Source organism: Hippocampus zosterae, chromosome 14, assembly GCF_025434085.1.
Source record: "Hippocampus zosterae strain Florida chromosome 14, ASM2543408v3, whole genome shotgun sequence".
NCBI lineage: Eukaryota > Metazoa > Chordata > Actinopteri > Syngnathiformes > Syngnathidae > Hippocampus > Hippocampus zosterae.
The window spans coordinates 14,599,654-14,621,422 of NC_067464.1; the positions used below are offsets into that span (position 1 = coordinate 14,599,654).

At 46.2% G+C, this 21,769-nt stretch overlaps 2 protein-coding genes across 4 annotated transcripts in view; one reads left to right on the plus strand and one right to left on the minus strand.

Annotated features, from left to right (window-relative positions):
• Positions 1-20,784, plus strand: iars2 (isoleucyl-tRNA synthetase 2, mitochondrial). Of its 2 annotated transcripts, XM_052086677.1 has the most exons (24): positions 1-391; positions 924-1,043; positions 1,640-1,793; positions 2,722-2,870; positions 4,027-4,076; positions 6,735-6,844; positions 6,956-7,043; positions 10,734-10,849; positions 10,925-11,094; positions 11,187-11,277; positions 11,385-11,536; positions 11,639-11,799; positions 11,899-12,001; positions 12,689-12,782; positions 14,041-14,121; positions 14,566-14,674; positions 16,043-16,145; positions 17,289-17,411; positions 17,503-17,634; positions 18,153-18,259; positions 18,348-18,493; positions 18,577-18,767; positions 20,089-20,233; positions 20,311-20,784. In XM_052086677.1, the coding sequence occupies exons 1-24, from the start codon at positions 125-127 to the stop codon at positions 20,454-20,456; spliced, it is 3,108 nt and encodes a 1,035-aa protein (XP_051942637.1). In that variant the 5' UTR covers positions 1-124; the 3' UTR covers positions 20,457-20,784. The 2 variants fall into 2 exon arrangements, with proteins under 2 accessions (XP_051942637.1, XP_051942638.1); XM_052086678.1 differs by lacking the exon at positions 14,041-14,121.
• rab3gap2 (RAB3 GTPase activating protein subunit 2 (non-catalytic)) overlaps positions 20,505-21,769 on the minus strand; it is a 22,644-nt gene continuing 21,379 nt past the window's right edge. For both annotated transcript variants that reach the window (XM_052086667.1, XM_052086666.1), the window contains exon 35: positions 20,505-21,639. In XM_052086667.1, the coding sequence (XP_051942627.1) occupies positions 21,487-21,639 (153 nt within the window). In that variant the 3' untranslated portion in view covers positions 20,505-21,486. The remainder of the gene's footprint in view (positions 21,640-21,769) is intronic.

Sequence of the window (21,769 nt, forward strand, 5' to 3'; positions counted from 1 at the left end):
ACTTGTCCTCCCTTTCTTGTTTCTTCCGGTAGAAACAATCCGAGGGCAGAAGGACGTATTAAAACGCACGCCACTCCTCAGGATAATCGCTGGCATTTCCCACCACAAGCTCAATAATATCTCCATGCTGCTGTGCCGTGGTTTGGCCGTAAGCCGGACGCTAACGAGATGGGGACGTGGGGCACACCGAGGAGGAGACCTCCACCACCGGTCTTTCTTATGTAGCTCGAGCCGCTGTTATGGTGTTTCCGCGGGCGAGGGCAACGCTCAGTCTGTCGAGACGGGCTCTGCTCAGGGACTGTACCGGGACACCGTGCTACTTCCCCGGACGGACTTCCCCATGAAACTGGCGAGCCAGAAGCTGCTTGACAGAGAAGTCGAGATTCAGGAGGTACGACTGACAAGGGACCGAGCTTTGGACAAATCTTAAGTTCCAAAACCTTCGAGATGTTTGATGACTTCCTTGTTGACGGCATGCCGCACGTAACAGTAGTTTGGACCTGTTTTATTATTTGTGCCATCAGTTCGCCATGAAACACGAATACATCGTTGTTCCAGTATATCCCGAAGGGCACAATTTAAAATACATTCACAGGCCTCATGTGACGAAGGAAGTTAACTTTCATTTTTGTGTTACTCTTTTTTTGCTACATTATGAAGCAGACAAGTTGCACACCATCGCCGACTTCAACAATAACACTTTATTATCTTTACGTTTGGCTTAGCTGCAGTGAATGGACAATTCTTTACCTACCTTGTCCATTCACACACACACACACGCACACGCACACGCACACGCGCACACGCACACGCACACACACACACACACACACACACACGGACGGATGTTCACCCTCATCCACTCAGTTTATCGTACATTCTTGTCACAATGTAAACATCTACGGATGTGTTTTGTTTTGCAGAAGTGTGGATTTGCAAGTTTGTACACTTGGCAGAGCGAGAGGAAGGCCAAGAAATTTTGCCTTCACGACGGACCCCCATATGCCAATGGAGACCCACACGTAGGACACGCGCTCAATAAGGTCAACATTTTAGATCACCCCCCCCCTTGCTCACTGTCGCAGTTAGTTGAGATTTTAATGACAATACGCTTAATGAAACTGCTAATTTAGCCGGTACTATTTTGTGGTACTGTCTTCTTTAATCTTCTTTTATCCGTTTTTTTTCTCAAAACAAGGGTTAGAATGTATGCTACTTTTTAAATTATTTTTTGAAATATAAATTCACTTGTCTCGGAGCTACATAGTCATTCGTTTAAAATAAATAAAAAAAACAATAACTTACGGAAAATAAATGTTTGGAACAAATAACTATTAAACTATGACGCAATATATGGAGTCAAATACTGCAGTTTGAAAATAAAATATGCCCCCGGGGTTAGTTTAATAATGGATCTCATTACCCATCCATAGTAAGTCAACAGAGAAATTGGTTCAAACCTAGTGTTGTTTGAAATCATCAGCTGCAGATTCTAAATTAATCCTCCACATTTGAGTTGTAAAAAAGATTTGAGCTAAAAAACAAGAGATGCAATAAATATTTTTCGTCAATTGATATGAATGACAAGGAACTGTGGCATACATCACTTCCAACTTATATATTCATTCCTTTGATCCAGATCCTGAAAGACATCCATAACCGTTTTGAGATGCTGAGAGGCCGACGGGTGCACTACATCCCGGGCTGGGACTGCCATGGTCTTCCCATTGAGCTGAAAGCTCTGGGCGAGCTCGGTGCCACGGATCTCAGACCGCTGCAGATCAGGCGCAAGGGTAGGAAAGAAATGCAGGTGGCTCTGTAAACTTGCTGTGTGTTGGATTTGATTCGCTTCACTATGTTGATTAGCAAAGTTTCGCAAAACTGAGGGGCTGAATTCATGAAGTAATTGATAGCATTCATGCTACTTTGACCAGTTGTACCAAAGGGGTCACCATGACAATTGAGTGCAGTTCCAAAAATGCCTCAATTGACCGGCTCCCCTTATTCCATCAAAATACACGAAGGATAAATCTCAATTTTTATTCAGCAGCCTGACAGCAGTCGGTAGGAACGAGCGGCGGTATCGCTCCTTCTTGTAGCGCGGGTGTAACAGTCTCTGGCTGAAGGCGCTACCTAGTGCTGTCAAGGCGGGCTGGATGGCGTGGGAGGGACTGTCCATCATAGCTTTTAGCTTAGTTAGCATCCTCCTGTTCCCCACCTCCTCCAGAGTGTTGAGGGAGCAGCCCAGGACAGAACTGGCCTTCCTGACCAGTCGCTTCAGTCTCCTTCTGTCCCGGGCCGAGATGCTGCCTGACCAGCAGACAGTGCCATAATGCATGGCCGAGGCCACCACCGAGTTATAGAAAGTCTCAAGGAGTGACCCCCGAACCCCAAAAGACCTCAGTTTCCTGAGTGGGAAGAGTCGGCTCTGTCCTTTCCTAATCAGGGTGTCCGTGTTCGTAGACCAGTCCAGTTTGTTGTTCAGCAAAACACCTCGGTACTTGTAGGTCACCCTCTCTATGTCCATACCCTGGATGTTCATCGGTGCTGGTGAGGATTATATTGCACTTAATTGAACGGTGTTTGTTTTTTTTCTTCTTTCTACCCACAATCTTGCTGCTGTAGACTGTACATTTCCCCAGTGTGAAAGAAATGCAGGTGGCTCTGTGAACTTGCAGTGTGTTGGATTTGATTCGCTTCACTATGTTGTTTTGTTTGTAGCTCGTCAGTTTGCAAAGGGCGCCATAGAGCGTCAGAAGGCTGCTTTCCAGCGCTGGGGGGTGATGGCCGATTGGGGCCAGTGCTACTACACCTATGATGGTGCCTACGAGGCCACTCAGCTGAAAGTGTTCCAAGAGATGCACAGCAAGGTGGGTCATTAAGAAAATCTGAACATCATTTTTATTTTTTGTAAAAATGGCCATGTGTTAGAGGAATCTGTGAGCAAAATTGTATCATGTTTAAAGTTTCATTTTAATTTGGGGACATCGAAACGTTTGGGTGCGTATCCCGCACCCCCAAATGCCTGTGCATGAAAGCGCCGGCTACCTGGCCGGAGGGCTGTTGAAGTCCACAATTAGCACGTCAATGCAGGTGGGCGATCACGGGGTAGAGGGCGAAACTCGGTCACAAAAGGGGAATGAATAATTCGGGAATAGGGGTTGAACAACAAAAGACGAGTTGAGAACACCCGTCGCGCCCAGGCGACATTGGCCATCCGCAAAGTATGCAACATGTTAATTCAATGTAGACCAGACAGAAAAGGCGCCAACGTACTGGTGGTTCAATGTTTAAAACGGGTAACTAATCACTACCGAGGGGCCGGACCGGGGTGCGGTATGCAAATATCGGGGGCAGTGTTTTCCATGTATGTTGCAATAAAAGTCTGAATTGGGGTGCTTGAGTGTGATCGCGGAGCAACTAACTGTCGTTCGCTCTCAGAGGTCCGCTTCCACCGATATTGAAGACAATTTTCCTGTGTGCCGAGTCATTTCTTTAACTTTGTCCGAGAAAATCTCTTGACACCATGCCAAGCTAAATTTGTCACAAAAAAAACAACAAACCACCTTTAATGCAAAGATCCTTTCGGAAAGGATTCTTATTGTTTTGTGTGTGTGTGGGGGGGGGGGGTGTATACACTTTTGCAACAAGCTTCTTTTTCATTTCCCCCCCAAAAAATGTTATTTTTCCACCAAACACATTTAATTAATTTTCCTTTTCGTTGTACAGTTTTTAAGTCTTATAGTTATTAATTATACCATTCCCAAAGTTTATGAAAGGGAAAAGCTCCAGCCCCCCTTGCAACCCTAAAGAAGACGAGCGCTCTCGATAATGAATTGATTGTGAAAACTCTGATCTGATCCATCGTGGCTTCATCTGCTTGAATTGTCTTGCAGATGTCAACCATTTTGAATGCCCATTGCAATTATATGATTGGAGAGGAACAACAGCTTTTCTGTGCTGAGTACTGTTTTTGCTTATGTTTCCTTCATTCAACTGCATTCATTTCACTTTGTTGTCTCGTAGGGGCTCATCTATCAAGATTACAAGCCAATTTTTTGGTCTCCCTCATCAAGGTATGAATACGTTTTTCGCACAATTTGCAACATGAAGGCTTGGAAATGTGGTTTTCAAAGGAGGAATAAAAAAGCAAGGATCTAACTTGTCTTGGAAGATCAAAGCCTCTTGGCCGCCAAACAGCGAGCAATGAGCTTGAACTCGACTGAACTGCCGCACACTCTGTGGGGTTCGGTCAGGAGTTTTGCTGCAATTTACTGGACAACATCCCAGGTGTTACGATCAATCCAAAATGCCATGTTTATTGAGCTTTGACAACCAAAATCTACTTTTTCAGCTGCATCTAAATATTGGCTGGCCGACTGGCATTATCCAGCTGTATCCAATACAGTATCGTGCAATATATATGATCTAAGCACACACACACAAACAAACGTATGTGTATTCTATTTTTATTCCAATAGTGCATAAATATGAGCACACACTTATTTGACACTTAGTATTGTCTGTGTAGAAAGAAAAAATGGGATAGAAATTGCGAAATTTGTGATCAGCATTCACTTAAACTTACATCAATTTCTTGGATAATGTATTTTATTTTGCTTGCTCCGTCTTTCATTTTGATCACTTTTACCCTCTGTTCCAGAGCTCTTGTCTTAGCTGATTGACATCCAAAGGTCCGTTTTGTAGCCATTTTAGGTCCACCTTGATCCAACGTCCATCCTTGTCTGAATCTAACAATAACAAATACTTCCTGCCATGCAATGAACTTTTAAGCCAGCCACGGGACGCTTCGTAGTCCTCGATGGCCATAGTTAGCTCTCGAAGGCTAAAAAGCTTACGCTAACTGGAGCACTAATGAGAGAGTTATGGCAGGTTTCACAAGAACATATGGGAGATAAGCGGGATAGTAGGTGTGAGTAAGAGGGAGCACATAACTCCTACTCCGGCATCCCTTCACTGGCTCCCCATTCAGTTATTTTCAAGATCCACCTCTTTGTTTTCAAATCTCTGAATAATCTCGCGCCGCCTTACCTCTCTGAGCTCATCCGCCCCTACACACCTGCCCGGCGCCTCAGGTCTGTGGACCAGACATTATTAGAAGTACCAAGAACTAAACTGACACTCAGAGGGGATTGAGCCTTTTCTGTTGCTGGTCCCTTTCTCTGAAATGACCTCCCACTGAACATTCGGCAAGCCTCCTCGCTTCCCATCTTCAAAACCCTCCTCAAAACTCACTTGTATTCTTTGGCATTCGACTCAGCATGACTTAGATTTGTTCTTGGTTTTACTGTTTGGTGCTTTCTACCGCCTTGATTTGTCTTACTATTTATTGTGCATGTTAAATTGCTCCATGTACAGCACTTTGTATGCAGCGATGGCTGTTTGAAAGTGCTCTATAAATACTGTTGACTTGACATGACAACAAGTAAAGCATTACAGGAAACGCTTGTTTATTTGACTGTCCATTGAGCCACAAGCAATTTACTTTGAGCAGCTAATCAGCAGCCAATTCCACTCTTATCTTCCACGGAGCTAGCTACAGTATCTACACACAGATATTGAGGTTCCCTATTGGCCAATCGGAGGCCAGAATGATGCTCGGTAATCAAATGGCAGAGCAGCTATGAGTATTTTGCATTCAGGAAACTCGCAGCTGTGACCGAAATAAACATCGTTCAGGTGGTTGCTGTTGCCTTTTTTCGACGAAGCAGTAGAGGTCGCTGTTGGATCAGACTTGGTTGTAGTGAACGTCTTCGTGAGGCTGGAGCAGAGAAAATAATTTTGTATAACGCAACAGGGGGGGGGGGGTTCGTCGGATGGGGGGCAGGAGAATGGGAATTGTGTTAATGCATGAAGATTTTTTCAGACAAGGGGGTATTTTCGCCCATGTAGGTTTTGTTCTAGAGGAGTTTCACTGTAATAGAAGAATAGAGTACAGTGTATGGACCACCTCACCTTGCCTCCCAATATGGTTATGGCAGTTTTTCCATTGTAGCAAGTTTGTTGTATCCCATTCCACGCCACGACACTTCATTTTTGTAGACAACAAAAAGGCTTTGCGAGTCATGAAGAAAAAAAAAGAAGAAATTAAAAACACTTTCCATACATACATTTTCTAATCCGCTTATCCTCACAAGGGTCGAGGGGGGTGCTGGAGCCTATCCCAGCTGTCTTCGGGCAGTAGGTGGGTGACACCCTGAATCGGTTGCCAGCCAATCGCAGGGCACACATAAACGAACAAGCATCTGTGGTCACACCTCGGGCCAATTTAAAGTGCTCCATTAACCTGCCACGGATGTTTTTGGAACGTGGGAGGAAACCGGAGTATCCTGACAAAACGGAAAACATGCAAACTCCACACAGGAAGGCTGCAGCCGGAATCAAACTCCTCTGCACTGTGACACCGGCGTGCATACCAGTCGACTACCGTACCACTTTAAAAACACATTGCAAAACATTAAAAAAAGAGAAAATAAAAAAAATCAAATATAGGTGCACTGATCATCGCTTGATGTGCAATGGGGAGTCACCAATTTAATTTGTCACATTATTTGAATGGAATCAGAATTTTTCTGCTCATGTTTGTACCCGTTTAACCATTTCTGTTTCAATGCCATTTGCCATCCAGAACAGCATATCTCAGCATTTGCACTTTTTTTTTTAAAGCGCAACCTATGTTTCATGATACAATTATTTTATTCTTCTGCTGTTAGAACTGCCTTAGCCGAGGCAGAATTGGAATACAACCCTGAGCATCTGAGCAAAACCATCTACGCCACATTCCCATTGGTCACAGAATCACTCAAGATAGCATCTAAAGCAGGTAATGAACACATTCACATTTTGGTCACTCCAAAAACAGCATATTTTGTGTGGGGTGAATTATCTCTTAAAATATCTGTGAAGTTCTGTCTTGACATTTGTGCATCTGCAGGCCAGGGTAATATTTCTGTATTGGTGTGGACCACGCAGCCTTGGACAATCCCCGCTAACCAGGCGGTCTGCTACATGCCAAATGCCCAGTAAGAGAAGCGTGAGACTCGTGAAAATGTTGCTCTCACTGAGAGATGCCAAAAAGCACTAGTTCAAAATGCCATTAAGCACTATCATCGGTGCTGAACTCATTTCATGACATGTTTATCCAATAATTGCCTTGGCTTTTTGAGTTTAAAAACGATGTCACGCATTAACAAATGAAAGGTCAGTTGCTTATTATTGCTGTATTTTAAATTGAGCCCCACCCCGTTAATGTTACACCGACAACACTCATTGTACACATTATTTTTTTAAGTATTCTTTAGTGTGTTGTCACTGTCTCACTCTCAATTAATGGAAGATTATTATATCACATCACTTTGAGGAGAAGGAAAGAAAATTCCTTTGCCGAAGTGTGCTTCCCTCAATCTGTTTATTTTCCACTCCCAGTTCACGCATACTAGAAAACTGACACATAAAACAAAATAGAATTAAATATTGTACATTTGAACCGCAAAATATCCATCCATCCATCATCTACCGCTTATCTGGGGCCGGGTCGCAGGGGCAACAGCTTTAGCAGGGAAGCCCAGACTTCTCTCTCGAGCGTGTCCTGGGTCTTCCTTGGGGTCTCCTCCCGGTGGGACATGCCCGGAACACCTCACCAGGGAGGCGCTCAGGAGGCATCCGAATCAGATGCCCAAGCCACCTCATCTGTCTCCTCTCGCTGTGGAGGAGAAGCGGCTCTCTGAGCCCCTCCCGGATGACCGAGCTTCTCACCTTATCTCTAAGGGAGAGCCCGGACACCCTGCAGAGAAAACTAATTTCGGCCGCTTGTATCCGGGACCTCGTTCTTTCGGTCACGACCCATATCTCGTGACCATAGGTGAGGGTTGGAACGTAGATCGACCGGTAAATTGAGAGCTTCGCCCTTGGGCTCAGCTCCTTCTTCACCACGACAGACCGATACAACGTCCGCATCACAGCAGACGCTGCACCGATCCGCCTGTCGATCTCCCGCTCCCTCCTGCCCAAGACCCCAAGATACTTAAACTCCTCCACCTGGGGCAAGATCTCCTCCCCGACCCGGAGAGGGCACTCCAACCTTTTCCGACTGAGGACCATGGTTTCAGATTTGGAGGTGCTGATTTTCATCCCAAACGTGTCACACTCGGCTGCGAAACGCTCCAGTGAGAGTTTTAGCCCTGCTTGAAGGAGCCAAGGCGGGGACCCTGGCGGTCCGATCCTCGGCAGCAGAAGCTAGCTCTTGGGACATGGAATGTCACCTCTCTGGCAGGGAAGGAGCCCGAGCTGGTGTGTGAAGCAGAGAATTTCCGACTGGATATAGTCAGACTTGCCTCCACGCACAGCCTGGGTTCTGGTACCAGTTCTCTCGAGAGGGGTTGGACTCTCTTCCACTCTGGAGTTGCTCACGGTGAGAGGCGCAGAGCAGGTGTGGGCATACTCATTGCCCCCCGGCTCAGTGCCTGTACATTGGGGTTCACACCGGTAGATGAGAGGGTTCCCTCCCTCCGCCTTCAGGAGGGTGGATGGGTCCTGACTGTTGTTTGTGCATATGCACCAAACAACAGCTCGGCATACCCACCCTTTTTGGAGTCCTTGGAGTGTGTGCTGGAGAGTACTCCTGCTGGGGAACTTCAATGCTCACATGGGCAATGACAGTGAGATCTGGAGGGCCATGATTGGGAGGACCCCCCCCCCCCCCCGATCAGAACTCGAGTGGTGTTCTGTTATTGGACTTCTGTGCTCGTCACGGACTGTCCATAACGAACACCTTGTTCAAACATAAGGGTGTCCATATGTGCACTTGGTACCAGGACACCCTAGGCCTTAGTTCGATGATCGACCTTGTGGTTGTATCATCGGATTTGTGGCCGCATGTTTTGGACACTCGGGTGAAGAGAGGGGCGGAGCTGTCAATTGATCAGCACCTGGTTGTGAGTAGGCTCCGATGGTGGGGGAACATGCCGGTCCGTCCTGGCAGACCCAAATGTATTGTGAGGGTTTGTTGGGAGCGTCTGGCGGAATCCCCTGTCAGAAGGGGTTTCAACTCCCACCTCCGACAGAGCTTTTCCCATGTTTCCGGGGAGGCGGGGGACATTGAGTCCGAGTGGGCCATGTTTCGTGCCTCTATTGTTGAGGCGGCCAATCTGAGCTGTGGCCGTAAGGTGGTTGGTGCCTGTCGTAGCGGCAACCCCCGTACTCGCTGGTGGACACCAGCAGTAAGGGATGCCGTCAAGCTGAAGAAGGAGTCCTATCGAGCCTTTATGGCCTGTGGGACCCCAGAGGCAGCTGAACGGGTATCGACTGGCCAAGCGGAACGCAGCTTCGGTGGTCGGCGAGGCAAAAACCCGAGCATGGGAAGAGTTCGGTGAGGCCATGGAAGCCGACTTCCGGACGGCTTCGAGGAAATTCTGGTCCACCATCCGACGTCTCAGGAGGGGGAAGCAGTGCACCACTAACACCGTGTACAGTGGGGATGGGGCGCTGCTGACTTCGACTCGGGACGTTGTGAACCGGTGGGCATAGTACTTCGAAGACCTCCTCAACTCCACCAACACGCCTTCCTTGGAGGAAGCAATGCCTGGGGACTCTGAGGTGGGCTCTCCTATCTCTGTGGTTGAAGTCACCGATGTGGTTAAAAAGCTCCTCAGTGGCAAAGCCCCAGGGGTGGATGAGATCCGCCCGGAGTTGATCAAGGCTCTGGATGTTGTGGGGCTGTCCTGGTTGACACGCCTCTGAAACATTGCGTGGTCAACGAGGAGAGTGCCTCTGGATTGGCAGACCGGGGTGGTAGTCCCTCTTTTTAAAAAGGGGGACCGGAGGGTGTGTTCCAACTACAGAGGGATCACACTCCTCAACCTTCCTGGTAACGTCTATTCAGGGGTGCTGGAGAGGAGGGTCCGTCAGGAAGTCAAGCCTCAGATTGAGGAGGAGCAGTGTGGTTTTCGTCCCGGCCGTGGAACAGTGGATCAGCTCTACACCCTTAGCAGGGTCCTCCAGGGTATGTGGGAATTCGCTCGACTAGTCTACATGTGTTTTGTGGACTTGGAGAAGGCGTTTGACCGTGTCCCTCGGGGAGTTCTGTGGGGTGTGTTTCGTCGGTATGGGGTACCTTACCCCCTGATACGGGCTGTTCGGTCACTATACCACCGATGTCAGAGTTTGGTTCGCACTGCCGGCAGTAAGTCGGAATCGTTTCAAGCAAAATATCCAATCAAAATATAAAATTGCGTCTGAAGAAAGTCTGCTAGCTTGGTGCTAAAAAAAATGTAATAAGTGAGCTAACACTCTCTGTGGTGTGGTCGCTCTGTGGCGACGGACCTTTTATTAATTATCACTGGAGCTCATTTGAACTTCAGGACCTTTCTCTTCTCTTATTTATGCTGTATCTCTTCCAAATGAGTACTGCTGGCCTGTTACAGGACCATTTTGTAAATGAAGTCATGGAGCACCCTTTTTGTCTTTGTTTATCTGACGACATTTTAACAGCCAGGAACAAACACTAAATAGAATGAGGCAGAGTGGAGGCAAGGTAATGGCTTTTATTGTGAAGCCACACTCAAATGGAAATACTTCCACTGCGACTAAAACAAGGTAGAAAATGCAGTGAATTTCTCTGATTGCATTTTGAATTACTGGAAAATCAAATTTGAATGCGTGTAGATGTACAAATAGCCCAATGTCTTGCGTTTGATGGTGAAATGTATTTACAGGTACTCTGTGGTGAGGAGGAAAGACAACCCTCAACTGCTCTTAATGGCCACTGAGCGCTGTGTCAGTATGGCAGCAGTGTTGGGAACGGAACTGGAGAGTGTCGCCACATTCACTGGTAACCTCACACACACACTTGCCAAAATAAAATTTAACAAACCACACACATGAATATCTAGTATCCTAACAATAGGATCGGAACTCGAGGGTGGCATCTGCAAGCATCCGACTATTCCCGACAAGGTAGTCCCACTCTTGCCCGCCAATCATGTGACAATGGCGAAAGGCACGGGATTGGTCCACACAGCACCAGCTCACGGCATGGAGGATTACAGCGTGGCTTCTCAATTCAAACTCCCCGTGGTATGATCTACTTAGTGAAGCTGAAGAAGGAACTTGAATGAGAAACGTCCAAGTGCTTGACGTGTGTCCAACGGTTGTGGTTTCTTTTGAAGGAATGCCTGGTGGACAAAGATGGCAAGTTCACAGAGCTGGCAGGCCCAGAGCTCCAGAATCTGTCTGTGTTTAAAGAAGGCAATGAAAAAGGTATTGAGAAAATGTGTCCGCCCACCCTCCAAAAAATTGAAGCATTCCCTTTGTCGTCTGGGATTGGGCTGATTTGCCTTTTCTCTTCCTCTGTGTACATGTGTTAGTGATCTGCATGCTGAAAGAGTGCGGGGCTTTGGTAAAAGAAGAGGATTGCGTTCATAGTTACCCATATGACTGGAGGACGAAGCAACCTGTTGTTATCCGACCCAGCAAACAGTGGTTCATTAACACAGGCTCACTCAAGGACAAGGCAAAGGTCCAAACTTGAAAATTGTCTTCCATCCGTGTTGTTGTTGATGCACATAAGCGGTGTCTGGCTTGTGCTAAAATAGCTGCGTGTGTGTGTCCGTGTGTCCAGGACGCGCTGCAAAAGGTTCGTGTTTTACCGGAGTCAGCACGGAGCAGCCTTCTGACCATGCTGGACAGACGCACCTATTGGTGCATCTCACGGCAGCGCAGTTGGGGCGTCCCCATCCCAGTCTTCTACCACAAAGAGACTGGCGAGGCGCTCATCAACAAGTAATACTGTGTCCTAAACTAAACGTCATCATCACAAAACACAAAAAGGTTGAAAATCAGTTGAAATGATTGCGGCGCCTGCCTTTCCTGCCTGTGCAGACACACAGTGTCCCATATAGCGGCTCTCTTCAAGGAAAAGGGCAGCGACTGCTGGTGGGAGCTTCCAATTGACACTTTACTGCCAGCAGATGTCCTCAACAAGGTGGGTGTGTTAAAACGTGTGGACTCAGCGGACACTTTATTAAAACACCCGCATGTTTAAATGACATTCCAGTGCAAGAGCTTCATCACTCCCATTTTGTCGTGTCGTATAGACCGAGTTCACCATTACAGAAAAATGATTTTCGTTTTCCAAGGGTTTTTTTTTTTCAGACAAACAAATTCAGGGAGTTGTAGTTATCTTTAACATCAGCAAAACAACACATTACAACACGGCTGGAAATCAAATCATTTGTTCATTTTAGACTCGGAGTCAAATTTTTTGTGATATGGTTAAAAAAAAAAAATCGCATCGCACAACATCTTGTTACTAATTTATTATATTTATTGCAAGATTTATTATGGAAATTCCACCATCTGAAGTTAATCCGATGCATTGTAATTATGCAAAAGCATTGTCACTATTAATGGCACAGCCGAGTAGTGATTGAAAACTAGTAGGAAATAAATGGCTTTTAAAGAGGCAGTTGGAAATGACAAGAACTTAAGGGTTTATTTATTTATTTATTTATTTTTAGGCTGTAGTCACAAGGTGTAAATTTACACTGGATCCTAATGAGAGAGACTGTATTTATGTCAGTACAGAGCCTGCTCTTATTGTAGCTCTCTTATGATTGGCTAGTGAGTATGTTGTTCACCATTTTCCTGTTTTACTGTATGCCGTGATCAGAGTAAAGCAGGGCCCGCAACTGATTATCTCTGTGGAGAGGACGTGCTTGACATCTGGTTTGACAGCGGAGCGTCATGGGCAGCTGTCCTAGAAGGTAAAACTCATTCTATCAGCTGCTAGCTTTTAAGGTGCAAAACCCCCTGGTGAAACTAATCAGATCGTTTTCGAGAGTACGATAACCACAGACGACATCATCAGTCCTGTTGCAGTACCAAGATATTGCATTATTTTAACACTGAACAGTTGATGAATATTGTGGAAAGATGTTAATGGGGAAAGAAGGCTCCATGATTCTTTCAGTGGTGCCATCAGTTCACGTTCACTTACCGGGTGCTTTTAGCTCCACTCCCAACATGGGAATAAAATGCAATACTGCATTGGAAGTTCTGCCCAAACAATGAAAACGCCCTGTTGTAAGGGAAATGTACGTACTAACACATTGCAGGGTGGTCCTCGGTTTACAATGAAGTTTTATTTCTACTCTGGTTTCAACCCTGCGGTCAAGTCTTTCTTCCAGCAAAACTAAAGTATGAAAAACACACCAAAAAAACTAAACGATTCCAATGAAAAACTGTTACGTCGGCCGTAACTGTGCTTTTGTACGTCTGCTGTCCTTGAGCTGTAATTTCCTACGTGGGCAACCCGGTGATCTGGCATATACCGGTATGCATTTGTTTTCATTTACGGTGGGGTCCTCAGACCTGATGAAGGGGCGTCTTCAACTTGTTATAACGAGTACTGCCACTGGGGGCAACACTTCCAAGTATTAAACGTGATGCAACAGTGCTACTCTTCTAAATAGAATTTAGGTGAACGTGAGGAATTTGTTCCTCATCGTTGACATACTGCAAAACAAATCTTGAGTGGTTGTAAGGTGGGTTTGTTACCAGCAGTGAATGCAAGCATGTTGGATGTTGTGGGGTCTACGAGGGAGGAAAGTCTTGAGAGAAAAACTTTGGAACCAAACAGACTTCAAATGTTAGAAAGATCATTTTCATGCCTCTGCAAGATTCTCGGACAGTGTGGCCCGCCGGTTGGCGTCCCACTATTGCTCGAAAGTGGCTCTGAATCTTCGCCAGCCTAGCCTAGCTGATCGTGTCATGGGGGGAGAAAGTCACAGCTGGGGTGGTTATATTGTGAATTAGCCACATTGTGAAGTTTTCACTCATAGAAATAAGCAGACAATTTCAAACTTTCAATTTTGTTTCACACTTCATTGGGCCATGGGGGTTGGGTAGTCCAGAGACAGACTCAACCGTTTGTACACAAACATTTCAAAAGTCAATTTTCCAGAAGGTTCTCCATAAAGGTTCGGTGAAAGTTTTCCAATGTTGGATTGTTGTCATTTTCAGAGGAGCTGCAGGGAGACTCTGAGGAGCCTGAGTCTCATTTCAGCTGGCTCCCGATGCCACTCCGCAAACCGCTGGTCACAGGTTGTTGGAGCAATTTGCTTCATGGTCGACACACGGGCTGGCTCTTTTCCTTTTGCCAAGCTCTTGCTCATCTCGTCCCTCCAAATGCTCGTTCTTCCACACTTGGGCCTTAGTTGCGGATTAGTTGTCCTGCATTGGTTCATGGCCTCCTGTTGCTCACCCTCTTTTGCATGCAGGACATATCCTGATTTGTCCAGCTGTACGTCTTTACCACCAACTCTCTGTGCAGACTGGTTGAGAATGAGGCAGACTGCTGATCGTTTTCCAATTGCCTCTGACCCGGCACGTTAATAGCTTTTTCGTGAGCGTTTGGTCCGTCTGCTATTGGCTGTTGCCCTCTTTCCACGTTCGGTGCTCCGTGGACGAGAACTAACAGAAAGTAACCCTGCTCCCGATGCTTTATCGCTGGCATGAACAGTGGGCCTCTTTTCCTTTTCCCTAAAGAGGCAGACTGCAGGGCGGACGTGTACGTGGAAGGGAAGGACCAGATCGGAGGCTGGTTTCAGTCATCGCTGCTCACCAGCGTCGCCGTCAGGAACAAGGCGCCTTACAAGTGAGTTTTTGCCATCATGGAAACATTTTTACGAAGGGGCAGGCAGAGAACACAGACGTTTATCGACTGCAATAACCAAACAGAATCAGAGATGAAAGTCCTCCGGATTTTCCCGGAATTCCGGGTTTGTAAATTTTTTATGAAAATCTCTCCGGAGAATTGAGGAAAATTTGCCTCAAATTAATCCGGGTATTAGTTGACAACATTGAATGAAGACGCGTTTGAGTTCGTTGTTTTGGTTTCACGAGCGTAGCCATGTTGAGACGCTAACACTAGTAGCAGTAAAGAGATTTTCGTCTCTTTATAAACACACTTGCTAAACCCAGTGGAATGAATAAAAGACACCGCGGACAAGATGGTTGTCGTAAAAAAGATATTTGGACAAAAAGGGAAACACAGATTGGCAGAAAAACGTGTCCGTCCGACTTTGAGTGTCGTCTCGGCTAGCTTAGCTTAGCTTAGCTTAGCTGTTGTCGTGTGTGACGTCGGGTTTCTGACATCGTTGCGTCGGCGCTGATTGGTTGAAATCAAAAGATGCGCTTGCGTACATGTTCGCGCTGAAGCACGTACAGCAGAGAGCAGCAGACTATCTAATGCTGAGGCTCGCTTAGCTTGAGTGGAGTCGCCACAACAGTAAGACCCTCGCCTCGCATTCTCATGGCCTCACCATATCTCGGAGATTTTGAAATTTCGTCAAGAACAGAAGCCACAAAGGGTGCACGCGTGCACACAAAAGGAAGATTAATCATTGAATGTCAAGTATTTGAATAGCGTTTTGTGTAAACTAATTCATGCGTGATCGGCCAGATCTGTGTGTGCGTGTACACACACTCACACACACACACACTCACATAAATATATATATATATACACACACACACTATTTGAATGTGTATGGCTGCCTGTCTCTAATGTGTCCTGTGATTAACCAAACATTCATTTTCTGATCCACTTACCCTAACAAGCATGCTGCAGCCTATCCCAGCAGTCTTCGGGCAGTAGGAACCGGTTGCCAGACAATCGCAGGGCACACACAGACGAACAACCATTCGCACCCACACTCGCATCTAGGGACGGTTTTGAGTGTTCCATTAACCTGCCATGCACGTTTTTGGAATGTGGGTGGAAAACGGAGCACCCGAAGAAAACCCACACAGGCACAGGGAGAACACACAAATGGCACATAGGAAGGCCGGAGCCGGAATTGAACCCTGCCACCTCTGCACTGTGATGCCGATGCGCTAAACAATCGACCCCCGTTCCGCGCTGAATGAAACGTTTTTTTAATGAATACAAATCTTATCTCTTTGTTCATCTACCTGTGCCAGTGGCAGGCAGAATGATTCAATCCTTGTACCGCTTGAACAGATCACTGGTGGTCCATGGGTTTGCGGTCAATGAGAAGGGAGAAAAAATGGCCAAGTCTCTTGGGAATGTGGTGGATCCGGATGCAGTCATCCATGGTGCGAAGGTAAAACCAAAAAAATCTAATATCAGCCCCCTTTGTTGAGGGCGGTTTCATCCTTGCATGCACATCTGACTGGAGTCCTCTAGTGCGGAAACAGCAAACGTGGGGGGACATCGATGACAAATAATCGTCTTGAGAAATCGCCATACTGCATTTTTGCGACTTCAACAACATCACCCAATTTTGACTGTTTGTGTTTGTACGTATAAGAAGAGGTTTCTTCGGTTTTACGTGAAAATCTTGCTCCAATGACATACTGTAATTTTCCATGATTAATCATTAAGGAAAAACAGACCAAAATTGTCCTGCTGTATTGTACAAGGGTCGATAAAATGTGCATAATTTTACCGATAACTGCAAGTATCAAGAGGTGGAGAGAAAAAGTAGACATACATCCCAACATATTAAATATGTACTGTAATCTAAAAAGCAGCAACATTAGCCTGCTAGCATCAGAAAGCCACTCGGGGCACCTTTTATGAGCACATAGGAGCATATCGTTGGCAATTTGCATACTGTAGACTTGCTTAATTAATTGTTGCTCCTTACAAAGTTACTGCGGGAGCATGTGGAATTTCGGTTAAAAGCGTCACCAAGTATAAATATATTTTACGGCCACGAGATGGGACGATGATACTGTCTTTTCACGCCAGCCTACCGGTACATGTTTCCGAAATGCCAGTTTTTTGTTTTTTTAGGCCGTTCGATCTGGAGGCAAAGCGCTCGTAGCGTGAGCGCAATTGCCGGTGAGCGTGCAGAGGTGGAAACATTTCAGAGCAGCACAACTGCAGCCAGGGAGGCTGATGTGGCCCATCGTAGCGCCTCTTTCACAGACAAGGCTTATCGGACGTCCCGCTGGCTGCGCCAGAAAGTGGGAGTGTGTTTATTCTGCAAGGGTGGCACCTCACTATGCGTCTAAAATTGAGCATCCAATCATTTTCATGAATTGGGTGCTCAATCTATTCGAGAGCAGGAATGAGCAGAAAAGCTCAGGGACGCATGCATGGAAGAAAGCGCCACATTGGGGGTGTTGTTGGTGAGGGATTAGCATGGAACATGGATACAAATTCAAAAAGTTGCTTTGGCATGATACGGACCCTTTAAGTTGCAGTTCCCCAGCTGTGTCGTTTTCCCCCACATTGCCAGGACGGCAGCATTCCAGCTTATGGGGCAGACGTGCTGCGATGGTGGGTGGCCGAGTCAAACATATTTTCCGAGGTTCAGATCGGACCTTCGGCCCTAAACTCGGCCCGAGAAAACATCAACAAGGTAGCGCTGCCATTAGTTTTGCCTGGCGTTGCACTGATGACGTCTTTCCCAACCGTCCAACTGCTTTCTTCTTCTTTTTCATCTCAACCAGCTCAGAAACACTCTGCGGTTCCTGCTCGGCAACGTCCACGGCTTTGACCCACGGACTCAGGCTGTGGAGGCCCAAGACATGATGTACATCGACCAGTACATGTTGCACCTGTTGCGCGAGTACAGCATGAAGGTAACAAAAACATCATCAGGACTGTTTTCAGACTTCTATATAGCTTGCTGATGAGCTGGTCATTTGAATCGGGTGTCTTGGAGGCAGGAGACATCTAAAAGAGGCAGGATAGGGGCTCCAGAGGACCGGACTCGGGGACCCCTCTTCTAATTGTGCCCTATGTTTATTCGATGGATTTCGCGCTATTGTGCTAGGTTCAGACCGGACATGAAATACCCAGGTAGCGCCACGTTGCTTGCTTGTGAGTTCACCGTGCAAGCTACATGTGGAGGAAGGGGATCTTCAGGCAGATTGAAAGAAAAGGTTGAACTTTGCTAGGCAATCTGGTGGCCGGTTTTTGCGTTAGAACTTTATAACTGTCAATAAGTTAATGCACTCACCATTCTCCAAGCGCTTTTGAACTGCCCGAGAAGCTATTGGAAGCCGGCTGGGTTGGATTTCTCCTTTCTCACAGCACTCGAATAGACGGTCCGTGCCCTCCAGCTTCCCATTTGAATTGTGCTTTATCCTTTTTAAAGGTGACAGATGCTTACAGCGAGTTTGACGCCGGCCGAGTCATACGCCTCCTCCTAGCCTTCATGACCAGAGAGCTCTCCAGCTTTTATTTCAGCATCATCAAAGACAGGTCATGCATTTTCATAATCGGCTTACGTCGCGACGCCCACGACCACGCTGAAGGTAAGCAAACTTGTTTCCTTCCCACTTCCTTCCAGGTTGTACTGCGATCCCGAGGATTCGCTGGGCCGAAGATCGTGTCAGACGGTCTTGGAGGAGATTCTGGATGGGGCGACGAGATCCATTGCCCCCATCCTGCCTCACCTGGCTGAAGACGTGTATGCTCATACGCCGGGACACGGCGGTGAGTAGAACACACTGCAAATCGTTTGGCTCGGCTGAGTCGTTCACATGCCTAAAGATTCTTCGTGGTGGGGCCTTGTGCAGAAGAGGAGACGCTATTTCGGAGCGGGTGGATCAAGTGCAGCTCTGTGTGGAGGCGACCCGGACTGGAGGAGGCGGTGGAGGGTGCGTGCGCCATCAGGGACTCCTTTTTGTCCTCTATTCCAGGCAAAAATGCGGCCCAGTATGACCTCACCATCGCCATTGAACCCGGGCTCTTGTTTGAGCTGATGGAGGTAAGACATGACATCATGAAAGATAGTTTGTTTGTTTGTTTTTTCTTCAGAGAATGTTTGATTTGTTTTGTGAGTTTTCAGGATTCTTTTCGACAACCCCATTTCTAATGAAGTCGGGATGTTGTGTAAAACATCAATTAAAACACAATACAGTGAACCCGCGCTATAACGCGGTTCACCTTCCGCGGCTTTGCTGTTTCACAGATTTTTTGAGTGCATTTTTAAATTAAATGCTTTTTTTTTAACAGTGAGTTGTGTTCTGCATCCTGATTGGCTAAGGGACTGACCAACGTGAACAGTCTCCGCACCTCGTCTCTGTACAGCTTGCCAAATTTACCTTTACAAAGTTTTGGTCTAGGGTTTCATTATATCAGTGGCGGATGCTGGTCTGTCAAGGAGGGGAAGCTCAATTTCGGCCTACATCATAAAATGTGTCCGTTTATATGTGAACTCTACTCTCAGTTCCTTTTCAAAAAAAAAATGAAAAGGATGCCTTCGCCATAAGATCGGTGATTGTCTCATTTCGCTGTCAATCAAAAACAGATTCAGCCTCAGACAGATCATCCAATCATCATGCAAATAATCTCAGCGTCCGGGCCAGCCCATAAACGGCCACTGTCCATAGATTCCCAGAGACGCTGAGCGTCTGATGGGCGGGACAAAACCAGCATTTATCCAGTGACTTGCCTCGTTTCAATGCATTGGGACAACAGGTTCAGAACAGTTTAAAGCACAGTGAAGCTGCGGGAATGAATGAGAAGAGAGTCGTGTCGTAACCAGTAATACGAAGCTGATTCGGAACAAAGGTTGAGTGCGTTATAGTGCATATTTAGTCAATGACATGTCCACACAATTGTACGTACACATATTTGATCACGTACTTTTTGACATTTTAGCGGAAGCTGAGCTTCCTTTGCAGTCTTAGAGCAATCGCCTCTGCATTGTATATATAGTTCAGTATTGTTGAATAACTGTAAAAAATAAGGCTGACTACTTCACGGATTTCGCCTATCACGGGTTCTGTTTGGAACATAACCCCCGTGATAAATGAGAGTTCATCCATCCAGCAAAGGATTTGCAAATCATGTTCAACTTAAGTTTACTTGAATACACGAGAAAGACAAGATATTTAATGCTCAAACTGATTAACGTAATTGTTTTTGGCAAGTAAACATGAACTACGAGTTTTTATGGCTGCAACATATTGCGAAAGGATGCAAGGGATAGGTGGCAAAAAAGACAAGTTAAATTGTATTTGTGATCAATCCGTCGACCTGTCTTATTTTATCCACATAAATTCACTCTGGGCTTCATCTTCTAGTCTCTCCAAGAGGATCCCACCTCGACTTCCTCCCAGCTCGTTGAGCTCATGATGGCAGCCCGAGTCAACCTGAGGAGCGCGTTGCCTCGTGACCTCCCCTCTGACACCCTTGTGAGCCACGGCACATTCCTCATCAACTTGGAAGGTGAGACACCACACCACAACCAGAGTTTAAAAAAAAAAAAAAAAAAAACAGGAACTGACTGTACATGTACGTTCAAGGTGGCGTTATTCGAGAGGAGTGCAGCTATAGTATAGCAGCGGGGCCCACCTCTGCTGATCGATGCCCACGATGCCGACGTTACACTGCAGAGTCTCCAGACTGCCTGTGCCCGCGCTGTCAGACTGTTCTCGCCAAAACGCAGTAATGGGCCAAAACATTGGCTCGAAAACATTCTGTTTGTTTTGCCCTCCCGCTGAGAAATGTGTCACCCCAGGAGCTTCCCAAAGACTTTTAACACTTTGTACTTACGATGTTGAGGTGGTTTACTGTATTTCTAATGGAATGCATTGACTGAAGAGGAGTCCATCAGGGAGCCAGTTAAACAGCTGTTTTAGTTTTGTGTATATAAGTATAGAGGATGAATTCACTACGAAAGTGTCACTATGTGATCATGTCAGGAGTATATAAGGTAAATCATGTTTGTAAATTGCACTTACATGGGGGACGAGTACATTAAAAGAAATCCAGTTATATATGTGCGTGTTTGCTGTTTGAAACTGGTGAGAATGGGCAGAACTAGCATGTGTGCTTGGACACCTCTTTATTGTAGGTTAGATTTTTTTTTTTACTCTTTATAGAGGAAATGTTCTTTGCTGAGGGGTGTGGGGGGGGACATTGAAAAAAGACAAGCTCAATGCTGTAGCCGCTTTGTTTATTCTGTCCATTGCAGTGTTGTGTCCAAGGACCGGCAACCCAAGGCCAAGGCCAAGGACTTGACTCTGAGGTCAAGGCCAAGGACTTGGAAAATTTTCCGAGGCAAGGGCGAGGCCAAGAACTTGAGACTAATTTTGGCACCATTGGGACCAAAATTAGTAAAAAGGCTTACAGGCATTGCGAGTACTGAAGTGCTTGCATACATGCACATCCATCCATCCATTATCACAACAGTTTATCCAGACACACCATGAAACAAGGTTCTTCCTCTTCAGACACAAGTTACGCAGACTTGAATGAAGCAAAGGATCATCAACTCAAATATCCAGGAGTATCATAAATTGTTACATACAAAAATATGGGATGCTAAAAAGATTATTAACATGAATAAGGAAATAAACTCCATGTGAAAACAAGGGAAATGTGGCCTTTGTTGACTTAACATTATTTATTTGAGAAGCTCATAATGTGTCATCATGTGAGTCATGCCCTAAAAAAATTAACTGTTAATGTCCAGAGAGTCAATCTTCCGTTGTAAGGGCGTCCGCGGCCTCCAAGAGGTGCAGGGCCAGGCTGTACTGGGCGTGGTTCTCCGGAAGCATCTCGATCACATGGACCACCAGCCTGCTAGTCTGCCAGAGGGCTACCAGGGGGCAACGCAGCTCACTGGGGTCCTGTAAACCCACAGAAACATGCAGTGCCGTGCAAAGGTTGCAAACTTCAGTGCACAAAGACAACTCCATTTTTAAAGCAGACAAGTCATTCATGGATGACGTTCAAATGACTATAAAATTGGCATCAATG

Bases quoted from the DNA above. Each gene is read 5' to 3' on its own strand.
- iars2 (XM_052086677.1), top strand. From the start codon at position 125: ATGCTGCTGTGCCGTGGTTTGGCCGTAAGCCGGACGCTAACGAGATGG. The intron at 4,077-6,734 runs GTATGAATACGT...TTCTGCTGTTAG, and splicing joins TTTTGGTCTCCCTCATCAAG to AACTGCCTTAGCCGAGGCAG. The intron at 18,260-18,347 runs GTCATGCATTTT...ACTTCCTTCCAG, and splicing joins TTCAGCATCATCAAAGACAG to GTTGTACTGCGATCCCGAGG.